This window comes from Chiloscyllium punctatum, chromosome 33, assembly GCF_047496795.1.
Source record: "Chiloscyllium punctatum isolate Juve2018m chromosome 33, sChiPun1.3, whole genome shotgun sequence".
NCBI lineage: Eukaryota > Metazoa > Chordata > Chondrichthyes > Orectolobiformes > Hemiscylliidae > Chiloscyllium > Chiloscyllium punctatum.
In genome coordinates this window covers 28,692,065-28,704,730 of record NC_092771.1, presented here as the reverse complement: position 1 = coordinate 28,704,730, position 12,666 = coordinate 28,692,065, and the positions used below count along the sequence as shown (strand labels likewise).

Sequence of the window (12,666 nt, the reverse complement as noted above, 5' to 3'; positions counted from 1 at the left end):
ATGCATAAAAGTGGATAAATCCCCAGTACCTGATCAGGTGTACCCTAGAGCTCTGTAGGAAGCTAAGGAAGTGATTGCTGGGCCCCTTGCTGAGATATTTGTATCATCAATAGTCACAGGTGAGGTGCTAGGACACTGGAGGTTGGCTAAAATGGTGCCACTATTTAAGAAAGGAGATAAGGAAAGGTCAGGGAATTATAGACTGGTAAGCCTGACATCAGTGGTGGACAAGTTGTTGGAGGAAATCCTGAGGGACAGGATTTACATGTATTTGGAAAGGCAGGGACTGATTAGGGATAGTCAGCATGGCTTTGTACGTGGGAAATCACGTCTTACAAACTTGATTGAATTTTTTGAAGAAGTAAAAAAGAGGATTGATGAGGGCAGAGCAGTAGACGTGATCTGCATGGTCTTCAGTAAGGCGTTCGACAAGGTTTCTCATGGTAGACTGGTTAGCAAGGATAGATCTTGTGGAACACAGAAAACTAGCCATTCGATACAGAACTGGCTCGAAGATAGTGGTGGAGGGTTGCTGTTCACCCTGTGAACAGTGGTGTGTCACAAGGTGCTGGGTCCACTACATTTCGTCATTTATAAAAATTATTTGGATGTAAACATAGGAGGTATAGTTAGTAAGTTTTCAGATGACATTAAAAATGGAGATGCAGTGGACAATGAAGAAGGTTACCTCAGAGTACAATGGGATCTTGATCAGATGGGCTAATGGGCTGAAGAGTGGCAGATGGTGTTTAATGTCAATAAATGCAAGATGCTGCATTTTGGAAAAGCAAATGAGAGCAGGACATATACACTTAACAAAGAAACCTTGAAGTGTAGATTCATAGTTCCTTGAAAGTGGAGTTGCAGGTAGATAGGATAGTGAAGAAGGTGTTTGGTATGCTTTCCTTTATTGGTCGGAGTATTGAGTACAGGGGTTGGGAGGTCATGTTGCGGCTGTACAGGACATTGCTTAGGCAACTTTTGGAATATTGTGTGCAATTCTGGTCTCCTTCTTGAAAGGGTTCAGAAAAGATGTTCAAGGATGTTGCCAGGGTTGGAGGATTTGAACTACAGGGAGAGGCTGAATAGGCTAGGGCTGTTTTTCCTGGAGTGTCAGAAGCTGAGGGGTGACTGTAAAGGTTTATAAAATCATGAGAGTCATGGATAGGATAAATAGACAAGGTCTTTACCCTGGAGTGCGGGAATCTAGAACTAGAGGGCATAGGTTTAGGGTAAGAGGAGAAAGATATAAAAGGGACGTAAGGGTCAACTTTCTCACACAGAGGGTGGTGCATGTATGGAATGAGCTGCCAGAGGAAGTGGTGGAGGCTGGTACAATTACAGCATTTAAAAGGCATCTGGATGTGTATGTGAATAGGAAGTGTTTAGAGGGATTTGGGCCAAGTGCTGGGAAATGGGACGAGATTAGGTTAGGATATCTGGTCGGCATGAGCAAGTTGGCCGGAAGAGTCTGTTTCTGTGCTCTACATCTCTGTGACTCTATGACTCTAAGGAAAACAACCCCAATCTGAACAATTTTAGATTAGATTACATTACATTACATTACATTACAGTGTGGAAACAGGCCCTTCGGCCCAACAAGTCCACACCGACCCGCCGAAGCGCAACCCACCCATACCCCTACATTTACCCCTTACCTAACACTACAGGCAATTTAGCATGGGCAATTCACCTAACCTGCACATCTTTGGACTGTGGGAGGAAACCGGAGCACCCGAAGGAAACCCACGCAGACACGGGGAGAACGTGCAAACTCTACACAGTCAGTCGCCTGAGGCGGGAATCTCTCTGTATAACTGAAATTCTACAATCAGGCAACATGCTAGTACATCTCCTCTCCAAACTTTCTGGTGCTATCATATCCTTCCTATTATGTGGATTCCAGAACTGCACATAGTATTCTAACTGTGGCCTAGCCAATATTTTATACAGTTCCAGCATAACCTCCTTGCTCTTAAACTTTCTACTTTGACTAATAAAGCCAAGTATACCATATGCCCTCTTGAACACTTTATCTACCTGCCCTGATACCTTAAGTGACCATTGTACCTGCACTCTAAGCTCGCTCTGTTGCCTAGTTCTTCCTAAGGTCCTGCATTCAACATGTATTCCCTTGCCTTGTTTGTCCTGTCTAAGAACATTACCTTACATTTATCCAGATTGAATTCCATTTGCTTCTGATCAACCCATCTGACCATATTCCCCTATTTACCATCCCACCAAATTTTGCTTCATCTGCAAATGTGCATTATTGTGTTAAGTAATAAAAATATCAGATTAAAAGTAATCTCTGAATTGCCAATTTCATTTAACATATGAAAGGTGATCTTTTAAAACAAAGGTTTATTGCCATTTTAGGTTAAAGGCTTTCCTGTTGAGTTTGTAAATTGTGTCACAAAATATGAGTGGAACATTGCAAATCTATCATGATGACAACCATTGTACCCATTCAAACATCTTCCTAGTTTCTTGTAAGTTAAAATAATTACACATCTTTGTTATATTTTCTATTTTAAAATAGCTGTTGAAATAATGGTTATGTTTTATTTTTAGACAGCATCTGCCCTAGAGGATACACAAGAGTTAATGGAACAATCTGTGAGGGTATGTAAAGTTCCGCCTGAATATATTACATTTCTTATTTAGTATCTGTCAATTCTGAATGCTAAAACATAATATAAATTAATAAGCGGCAACAAATAATTAGACTGTAAGTGTTTGTGAAGAATTGAATAAAAGCATGTGAAATTTAAATGCCTATTCAGGTAACATAAAAGTTTAAAAATAGGATGATGTTTGTTATTGACATATTATTACATGTTAGCAGGATATACTGGAAATATTCAGCAGGTCCAACTGCATATAGAGTCATACAGTTGTGCAGCGCAGAAACAGACCCTTCAGTCCAACTTTGTCCAAGCCGACTAGATCCTAAACTAATCTAGTCCCATTTGCCAGCATTTGGCCCATATCCCTCTAAACCCTTTCTAAATTGTACCAGCCTCCACCACTTCCTCTGGCCGCTCATTCCGTACTCGCACTACCCTCTGCATGAAAAGGTTGCTCCTTAGGTCCCTTTTAAATCTTTCCCTTCTCACCTTAAACCTATGCCCTCTAGTTCTGGACTCCCCTACCCTGGAGGAAAGACCTTGCCTACTCAACCTATCCATGCCCCTCATGACCCTGATAAACCTCAACAAGGTCACCCCTCAGCCTCCAGGGAATATAGCCCCAGCCTATTCAGCCTCTCCCTTTACCTCAAACCCTGCAACCTTGACAACATCCTTGTGAACCTTTCCTGAACACTTTCAGATTCTGGATTAGTGGTGCTGGAAGACCACAGCAGTTCAGGCAGCATCTAAGGAGCAGCGAAATCGATGTTTCGGGCAAAAGCCCTTCATCAGGAATAAAGGCAGTGAGCCTGAAGCGAGGAGAGATAAACTAGAGGAGGGTGGGGGTGGGGAGAAAGTAGCAAAAAGTACAATGGGTGAGTGGGGGAGGGGATGAAGGTGATAGGTCAGGGAGGAGAGGGTGGAGTGGATTGGTGGAAAAGGAGATAGGCAAATAGGACAAGTCCGGACAAGTCATGGGGACAGTGCTGAGCTGGAAGTTTGGAACTAGGGTGAGGTGGGGGAAGGGGAAATGAGGAAACTGTTGAAGTCCACATTGATGCCCTGGGGTTGAAGTGTTCCGAGGCGGAAGATGAGGCGTTCTTCCTCCATGCGTCTGGTGGTGAGGGAGCTACGGTGAACGAGGCCCAGGACCTCCATGTCCTTGGCAGAGTGGAAGGGGGAGTTGAAATGTTGGGCCACAAGGCGGTGTGGTTGATTGGTGCAGGTGTCCCGGAGATGTTCCCGAAAGCGCTCTACTAGGAGGCGCCCAGTCTTCCCAATGTAGAGGAGACCGCATTGGGGGCAACGGATACAATAAATGATATTAGTGGATGTGCAAGTAAAATGTTGATGGATGTGGAAGGCTCCTTTAGGACCTTGGATAGAGGTGAGGGAGGAGGTGTGGGCGCAGGTTTTACAGTTCCTGCGGTGGCTGGGGAAAGTGCCAGGATGGGAGGGTGGGTTGTAGGTGGGGCGTGGACCTGACCAGGTATTCACGGAGGGAATGGTCTTTGCGGAAGGCGGAAAGGGGTGGGGAGGGAAATATATCCCTACTGGTGGGGTCTGTTTGGAGGTGGCGGAAATGTCGGCGGATGATTTGGTTTATGCGAAGGTTAGTAGGGTGGAAGGTGAGCACCAGGGGCGTTCTGTCCCTTGTTACGGTTGGAGGGATGAGGTCTGAGGGTGGAGGTGCGGGATGTGGACGAGATGCGTTGGAGGGTATCTTTAATCACGTGGGAAGGGAAATTGCGGTTTCTAAAGAAGGAGGCCATCTGGTGTGTTCTGTGGTGGAACTGGTCCTCCTGGGAGCAGATACGGTGGAGACAGAGGAATTGGGAATACGGGATGGCATTTTTGCAAGAGATAGGGTGGGAAGAGGTGTAATCCAGGTAGCTGTGGGAGTCGGTGGGTTTGTAAAAAATGTCGGTGTCAAGTCGCTCATCATTAATGGAGATGGAGAGGTCCAGGAAGGGGAGGGAGGTGTCATGGATGATCCAGGTAAATTTAAGGTCAGGGTGGAATGTGTTGGTGAAGTTGATGAATTGCTCAACCTTCTCGCGGGAGCACGAGGTGGCGCCAATGCAGTCATCAATGTAGCGGAGGAAGAGGTGGGAGTGGTGCCGGTGTAATTACGGAAGATTGACTGCTCTACGTAGCCAACAAAGAGACAGGCATAGCTGGGGCCCATACGTGTGCCCATGGCTACCCCTTTGGTCTGGAGGAAGTGGGACGATTCAAAGGAGAAATTGTTAAGGGTGAGGACCAGTTCGGCCAAACGAATGAGAGTGTTGGTGGAAGCGTACTGTTGGGACGTCTGGAGAGGGAAAAACGGAGGTCTTGGAGGTCCTGGTCATGGCGGATGAAGGTGTAGAGGGATTGGATATTCTTGGTGAAGATGAGGCATTGGGGGCCGGGGAAACGGAAGTCTTGGAGGAGGTGGAGGGCATGGGTGGTGTCTCGAACGTATGTGGTGAGTTTCTGGACTTGGGCGGATAGGACAGTGTCGAGGTAGGTAGAGATGAGTTCAATGGGGCAGGAGCATGCTGAGACATTGGGTCGGCCAGGGTGGTCAGGCTTGTGGATCTTGGGAAGGAGGTAGAACCGGGCAGTGCGGGGTTCCTGGACTATGAGGTTGGAAGCTGTGGGTGGTAGATCTCCTGAGGTGATGAGGTTCTGTATGGTCTGGGAGATGATGGTTCACAACATCCTTCCTATAGAAGGTAGACCAGAATTGAACTCAGTATTCTAAAATTGGCCTAATCAATGTCCTGTACAGCTGCAGCATGACATCCCAATTCCTATATTCAGTGTATTGACCAATAATAACAAGCATACTCAATGCCTTCTTCACCATCCTGTCTACCTGTGACTCCATTATCAAGAAGCTATGAACCAGCACCCCAAGATCTCTTTGTTCAGCAACACTCCGCAGGACCTTAAGTGTTTAAGTCCTACCCTGGTTTGCCTTAACAAAATGCAGCATCTCACATTTATCTAAACTAAATTCCGTCTGACACTCCTCGGCTCATTTGCCCAACTGATTAAGGCCCCGTTGTATTCTGAGGTAACCTTGGCTGTTCATTATACCGCCAATTTTAGTGTCGTCCCCAAACGTACTAACCATATCTTCTGTTATTCACTATATGTGGAAAAAGAAGAAAAGTTAAAGCTTCCAGCCATCAGCAGTATCACCCCTTTCAGCAGGTTTAATTACAACATTAAGGTTGAACCTTCACAAACAAGGGCTACCAATTCAGGTTAGCTCAAATGAAAAGAAACAAATGTATTAAGGTGACTATATCATGCCAATAAAAGGGTTCAAATGAAAGGAGAGTATTGGAGACAAGCAAAGCAAGCTATTGAAGTGATGTAAGAGATAGAAAAAAATCACAACTGTTAAAATTGGAGCTAAGGATGGAACATATTTTTAGGGCAGGACCTTTATTCAAAATGCAAGTATATTCATAGGAATAAAGGAACAAGAGTACACCATTCAGCTTATTGATCTTGTCCTGCCTTCTATTTCATGACTTCTTTTCCTCAATGTCATTTACCTGTACTACCTCCACATCCCTTAATGTCATTAGTTTCCAGAAACTTAACAATTTCTGTCTTGAGCTTTCACAGTGACTGAACTTCCGCAATCTTCTGGGGTCAAAAATTCCAAAGAGTAGCCACCTTCTCCATGAAGAAATACCTTCTCAACTTGGTCTTAATTGGCCTTACCCTTATTCTGAGATTATTTCCCCTGCTACTAGAATCACCAGTCAGTGGAGGCATTCTATTTATATCCACCCTGTCATACCCTATGAAACTTTGTAAGTTTCAATGACATCACATCTCATTCTTGAGAGAAAGTAAGGACTGCAGATGCTAGAGAGTCAGAGTCAGGAATTACACCTGAAACACTGACTGTTTTGCAAATGCTGCCTGACCTGCTATGTTTTTTCAGTGCCACACTTTTCAACACTCGCATCACATTTTTCAAAACTGTCAAAAATAAGACCTAGATTCCTCAAATTCCTCAAATAATGACCAGCCCATCATCTCAGGGATTGATCTGGTGAACCTCCATAACATTCCCACTGTTGGTAAGAATATCCTTCCTTAGATAAAGAGACCTAAAGTGTCCACAATGTTCCAAGTGATGTCTCACTAAGTTTGTGTACCACTGCAGCAAGATATCTTTACTTTCCCACTCAAACCCACCTGAAATTAATGCCAGCATATCATTTGCCTTTCTGATTGCTTGCTGTACATCCATCTTTTAGCGACTTCTGAACCAAGAAACCCAGACCTTTTTAGACACCCACACTTCTGATTTAAGAAAGAAATATTCCACCTTTTAATGTTTTTTACCAAAATGAAAAACTTCACACTTTCTCACATTGTATTCCATCAGTCATGTTCTCAGCCGTTTACAAAGTTCAAGTCCTCAGTGAATCCTCCTCACAAATTGTATTCATATCTAATTTGGAGTCACATGTAGGCCATATCTTGTAAGGCTGACTGATTTCCTTTATAAAGGATGTTAATGATCTAATTGCTTTTTTATGGCAATTGATATTCTACTTCCAGGTCTTTATTTTACTATTCATAACATTTCCACATCTGCAATGATGGGATTCAAGCCCATATTCTCAGTGTTTCACTGGCTCAGTGATATTATCATGATGCCTCCGCTCAATCATATCGTGATTGGTTCCTACAAATGGCCACTTGCTGTGCCTTTGAGAGCTTATAAATGTTTGTATTTCAATTATACAACTTGACAAATGTTTTGCATTATAAAGTCTGCTTGTATTTCTTTTTCAAACTATAATGCTTCTAACTGAAGTCTATTGTAATTCTTTAAAGATGTAAATGAGTGTAAAGTCTTCCCTGGCGTGTGCACCAATGCTGATTGTGTGAATACACCCGGATCATTTAAGTGCGTTTGTTCTAATGGTATGACCTTGGACAGTAGTGGACGAACATGTGTTGGTAAGTATAGATTATATTTTTCAGCCATTTCAGATATTGCAAGGTATATATCAACTGCTCTTATGAAGAAAAGCTTTATTTTAGAATGGCCTTTTGAATGACAAGATTTGCTTTAAGAGAAGTCGGGATTTTTCTACAAATTAATGTACTTCCAGTTTATTTCCCCATAATACTTGAGTGTTCAGTGTCCATACACCTACAGCGAGCTATTTAGCTGTCCATTTGCTATTGGTAGTGGGATGTTTGTTTTTCTGAAATATACAGAAAATCTACTTAACTATGCCTGGTGAATAGATGATTAAATTGCATTCGGTAAACTGTTGGCAATGCCCAAATGTAAACTGAGAGATCTATTGACACAATCCTAAATTGCTAAACATCCTGTGCAACTGAGTTTTGCTAAAAAAAATTGCAGGAAAAACTATACTGAAGGGATCAGTGTTCTTTTCCCTAGATTTTATTTAATTTATACAGTTGTCAAGAAGTTAAGTTTACATGTCCCAAGATCTTGATGGGCAGAAAAGCATTTTCGCAATCGGTATATATTCTATTTTGATCATTTAAATATAAAGCAAAAAGTGAAATGATGAATTATTTGTTTTTTTACAAAGCATTTGAATTGGAAAGGTTTGGAGGAATATTGGCCAAATGCAGGCAAGTGGGATTAGTTTAGTTTAGGAACATAGTCAGCATGGACTAGTTGAATCAAAGGGTCTGTTTCCATGCTGTATGAATCTATGATTCTGTGACTGTATATAAATGGTTTGGATTGAGGATATCAAAGGCACAGTTACTAAATTTGTTGATGACACAATGTAGAAAGTAAGTTAGGAAAGGACTTGAGGCTGCAAATATGTATAAAAAGGTTAAGTGAGTAGGCAAACATCTGTAAATGGAGTGTACTGTGGAGAAATGTGAAATTATGCATTTTGGCAGGAATATTAAACAAGCATATCATCTGAATGGTGAGAGGTTGCAGAGTTTTGGAGAAATCTGGATGACACAGCACGGGAATCACAAAAGGCTGGCATACAGATTTAACAAGTAATTAGCACATCTCAAACAGAGTTTTATCAGTTAAGGTGAGGAGAATTGAGTAGAAAAGTACCAGTTAAAAAAGAAAGAAAGAAGTGGAAAAAGGACAGGCTGAAACAAAGGGTCTGCTAGAATAAGGTTGTTTACAGATTTTGGGCAGAATATAGAAGTGGGGTGTGGAGGGTTGGGAGACTATCTGGTGAGAAGCTATGGGTGATCACCAGAGGAGATAAGATTAGTGACAGTCCTGCAGACAACAGCACGAGATTCAGTGGTGGGATCTTGGTGTAGAGGGAGGAGGTATTTGAGAGTTGATGCTCAGCCTCTACAAGGTAGAGATTGACAGATCTCTACCTTGCAGATGACAGCAACATCATCCTTGTCAGCAGGTTTAATAAAGTCAGGATTAGATTTGAGAGAAGAGGTGCAACAGGATTAGATGGAGACAGGTTAGATTGTTTGAGTGGAGCAGAAAAGTTAAGGCAGCCACTGTCACATCAATAGTTCTTGGTGAGGAAATCAAATGCAAATCAGAGGTCAGATGGTGAGTTTTGGAGAGAATTAGAAAGGTCTGCGGAGTAAGGAGAGGACTGGAGGCCTCTGACCAGTGGTGTGCCACAAGGACCAGTGCTGGGTCCACTGCTTTTCATCATTTATAAAAATGATTTGGATGTGAACCTAGGAGGTATAGTTAGTAAGTTTGCAGATGACACCAAAATTGGAGGGGGAGTGGTCAGCGAAGAGGGTTACCTCAGAGTACCTGCTGGTATTCTTTGAAGAGGTGACAAGTAGGTTAGACCAGGGAAACCCAGTGGATGTGGTCTATCTAGACTTCCAAAAGGCCTTTGATAAGGTGCCACACGGGAGGCTGCTGAGCAAGGTGAGGGCCCATGGTGTTCGAGGTGAGCAACTGGGATGGATTGAGGATTGGCTGTCTAACAGAAGGCAGAGAGTTGGGATAAAAGGTTCTTTTTCAGAATGGCAGCCGGTGACGAGCGGTGTCCCGCAGGGTTCAGTGTTGGGGCCACAGCTGTTCGCATTATATATTAATGATCTGGATGAAGGGACTGGGGGCATTCTAGCGAAGTTTGCCGATGATACGAAGATAGGTGGACAGGCAGGTAGTACTGAGGAAGTGTGGAAGCTGCAGAAGGATCTAGACAGTTTGGAAGAGTGGTTCAGGAAATGGCTGATGGAATTCAACGTGAACAAATGCGAGGTCTTGCACTTTGGCAAAAAGAATAAAAGCACAGACTACTTTCTAAATGGTGAGAAAATTCATAAAGCCAAAGTACAAAGGGATCTGGGAGTGCTAGTCGAGGATTCTCTAAAGGTCAACATGCAGGTTGAGTCTGTGATTAAGAAAGCGAATGCGATGTTGTCACTTATCTCAAGAGGGTTGGAATATAAAAGCACCGTTGTGCTACTGAGACTTTATAAAGCTCTGGTTAGGCCCCATTTGGAGTACTGTGTCCAGTTTTGGTCCCCACACCTCAGGAAGGACATACTGGCACTGGAACGTGTCCAGTGGAGATTCACACGGATGATCCCTGGAATGGTAGGCCTAACATATGAGGAATGGCTGAGGATCTTGGGATTGTATTCATTGGAGTTTAGAAGATTAAGGGGAGACTTAATAGAGACGTACAAGATAATACATGGCTTGGAAAGGGTGGACGTTAGGAAATTGTTTCCGTTAGGTGAGGAGACTAGGACCCGTGGACACAGCCTTAGAATTAGAGGGGGTAAATTCAAAACAGAAATGCGGAGACATTTCTTCAGCCAGAGAGTGGTGAGCCTGTGGAATTCATTGCCACAGAGTGCAGTGGAGGCCGGGACGCTAAATGTCTTCAAGGCAGAGATTGATAGATTCTTGTTGTCTTGGGGAATCAAGGGCTATGGGGAGAATGCGGGTAAGTCGAGTTGAAGTGCCCAGCAGCCATGATCGAATGGCGGAGTGAACTCGATGGGCCGAATGGCCTTACTTCCACTCCTATGTCTTATGGTCTTATGGAGTACAATGGGATCTTGATCAGATGGACCAATGGGCCGAGGAATGGCATATTGAGTCTAATTTAGATAAATGTGAGGTGCTGCATTTTGGAAAAACAAATCAGAGCAGGACTTATACACTTAATTGTAAGGTCTCGGGAAGCATTTCTGAACAAAAAGATCTTGAAGTGCAGGTTCATAATTCCTTGAAAGTGGAGTCGCAGTTAAATAGGATAGTGAAGAAGTCGTTTGGTGTGCTTTCCTTTATTGGTCAGAGTATTGAGTACAGGAATTGGGAGGTCATGTTGTGGCTGTACAGAACATTGGTTAGGTCACTTTTGGAATATTGCATGAAATTCTGGTCTCCTTCCTATCAGAAGTATTTTGTGAAACTTGAAAGAATTCAGAAAAGATTTACAAGGATGTTGCCAGGGTTGGAGGATTTGAGCTATAGGGAGAGGTGGAATAGGCTGGGTCTGTTTTCCCTTGAGCATCAGAGGCTGAGGGGTGACCTTGTAGATGTTTACAAAATTATGAGGGTCATGGATAGGATAGATAGACAAGATATTTTCCCTGAGATGGGGGAGTCTAAATTGTTCTGGTATTGGAACATCTGCCTGGCACTGTGGAGAATTATTCAGATATGTCCAGTCCACATAAAAACAGAACAAATAAAATGTTTTCATTTGCTATGATAGTTTGCTTACTGTTATTCAGTTTGGGTTCCATCAGAACGCTAGTCCCTGGTCTTATTGGTTCAGCCTTGGTCCAAGAATAGACATGAGCCGAATGCCAGAGAAACTGTCTTTTACGTCAAGGCTACTTTTGACCAAGTGTGACATCAAGAAGCCCTAGGAAAGTTAAGTCATTGGAGTTGGAATTGGTGCAGTGGGGGGAGCTCTCTGCTTGTTGGAGTTATATCTGGCGCAAAAGATGCAAAAGGTTGGTGGAGGTCAATCATTATTATCTTAGGATATCATTGCAGGTTTTATCAGGGTAGTGTGCTAGGCTTAAGGATCTTTAGCAACTTTACCAATTACTTTCCCTCCATTGTAAGGCCAGAAGTGAAGATGTTTGCTGATGATTTCACAAAGTTAACATCATTTATGACTCCTTAATTACTGAACCAGCAAATGACTGTATATAGCAAGCTGCATGCAACCTGATGAGTAGTAAGTAAAATGTGTGCCACAAGTGCCAGCCAGTATAATCAAACTTTGTTCTCCTTCAAATAAGAGAGAATCTAAACATCACCACTTGAAATCCATGGTGTTACCATTGGAGAATTCCCCCAATATCAAAATCCCAGAGTTTCTATTGACCAGTACCTAAACTGGACAAACCATATATAAGTATTGTGGTTACAAAAACAGATAGGAGACTAAGAACTCTGCAGCAAGGAGCTCATTCTTGTATCATCAAAACATGTCTGCCAGGAATATTCCTGAAGAAGGGCTTATGCCGGAAATGTCAACTGTCCTGCTCCTCGGATGCTGCCTGACCTGCTATGCTTTTCCAGCACCATACGTTTTGACTCTGACTCTAGAGTATCTGCATCCCTCTGGGTACTACTCCAACCACAGTCAAGAAGCTCAACACCAACCAAGACAAAGCAACTTGTTTGTTGAGCACCCCACCTACCGTCATCAACATTCACTTCGTCTCTCTCTCTTCATAGGCAACACTGTGTACCAACTACAAGATGCAGTGTAGAAATTCAGTATGGCTCCTTTGACAGCATTTTCCAAATCTGTGACCTCTACCACTGAGAAAAGGAAGGATAGCAGACATATGGGAACACTACCATCTGCAAGCTCCTTTCCAAGCCAGATGCCATTACCAACTTGAAAATGTATCACTGTTCCTTCATTGTCTCTACATCCAAATTGTGGAACTCCTTTTTGATACTGTGATGAATATCCTTTCTCCCATGAACTTAAGCAGTTCAAGAAGGCCGTTCACTGCACCATCTCAAAGGCAATTTTAAAAAATGGCATTGCTTGAAATGATCACATCTTATGAA

At 43.0% G+C, this 12,666-nt stretch overlaps 1 protein-coding gene across 1 annotated transcript in view; it reads left to right on the top strand.

Moving 5' to 3' along the window:
• Positions 1-12,666, top strand: part of LOC140458518 (fibrillin-1-like) — a 574,711-nt gene that overhangs the window by 349,366 nt on the left and 212,679 nt on the right. Inside the window, exons 22-23 of the mRNA XM_072553247.1 lie at positions 2,575-2,625; positions 7,491-7,616. Of these exons, the coding sequence (XP_072409348.1) occupies positions 2,575-2,625; positions 7,491-7,616 (177 nt within the window). The remainder of the gene's footprint in view (positions 1-2,574; positions 2,626-7,490; positions 7,617-12,666) is intronic.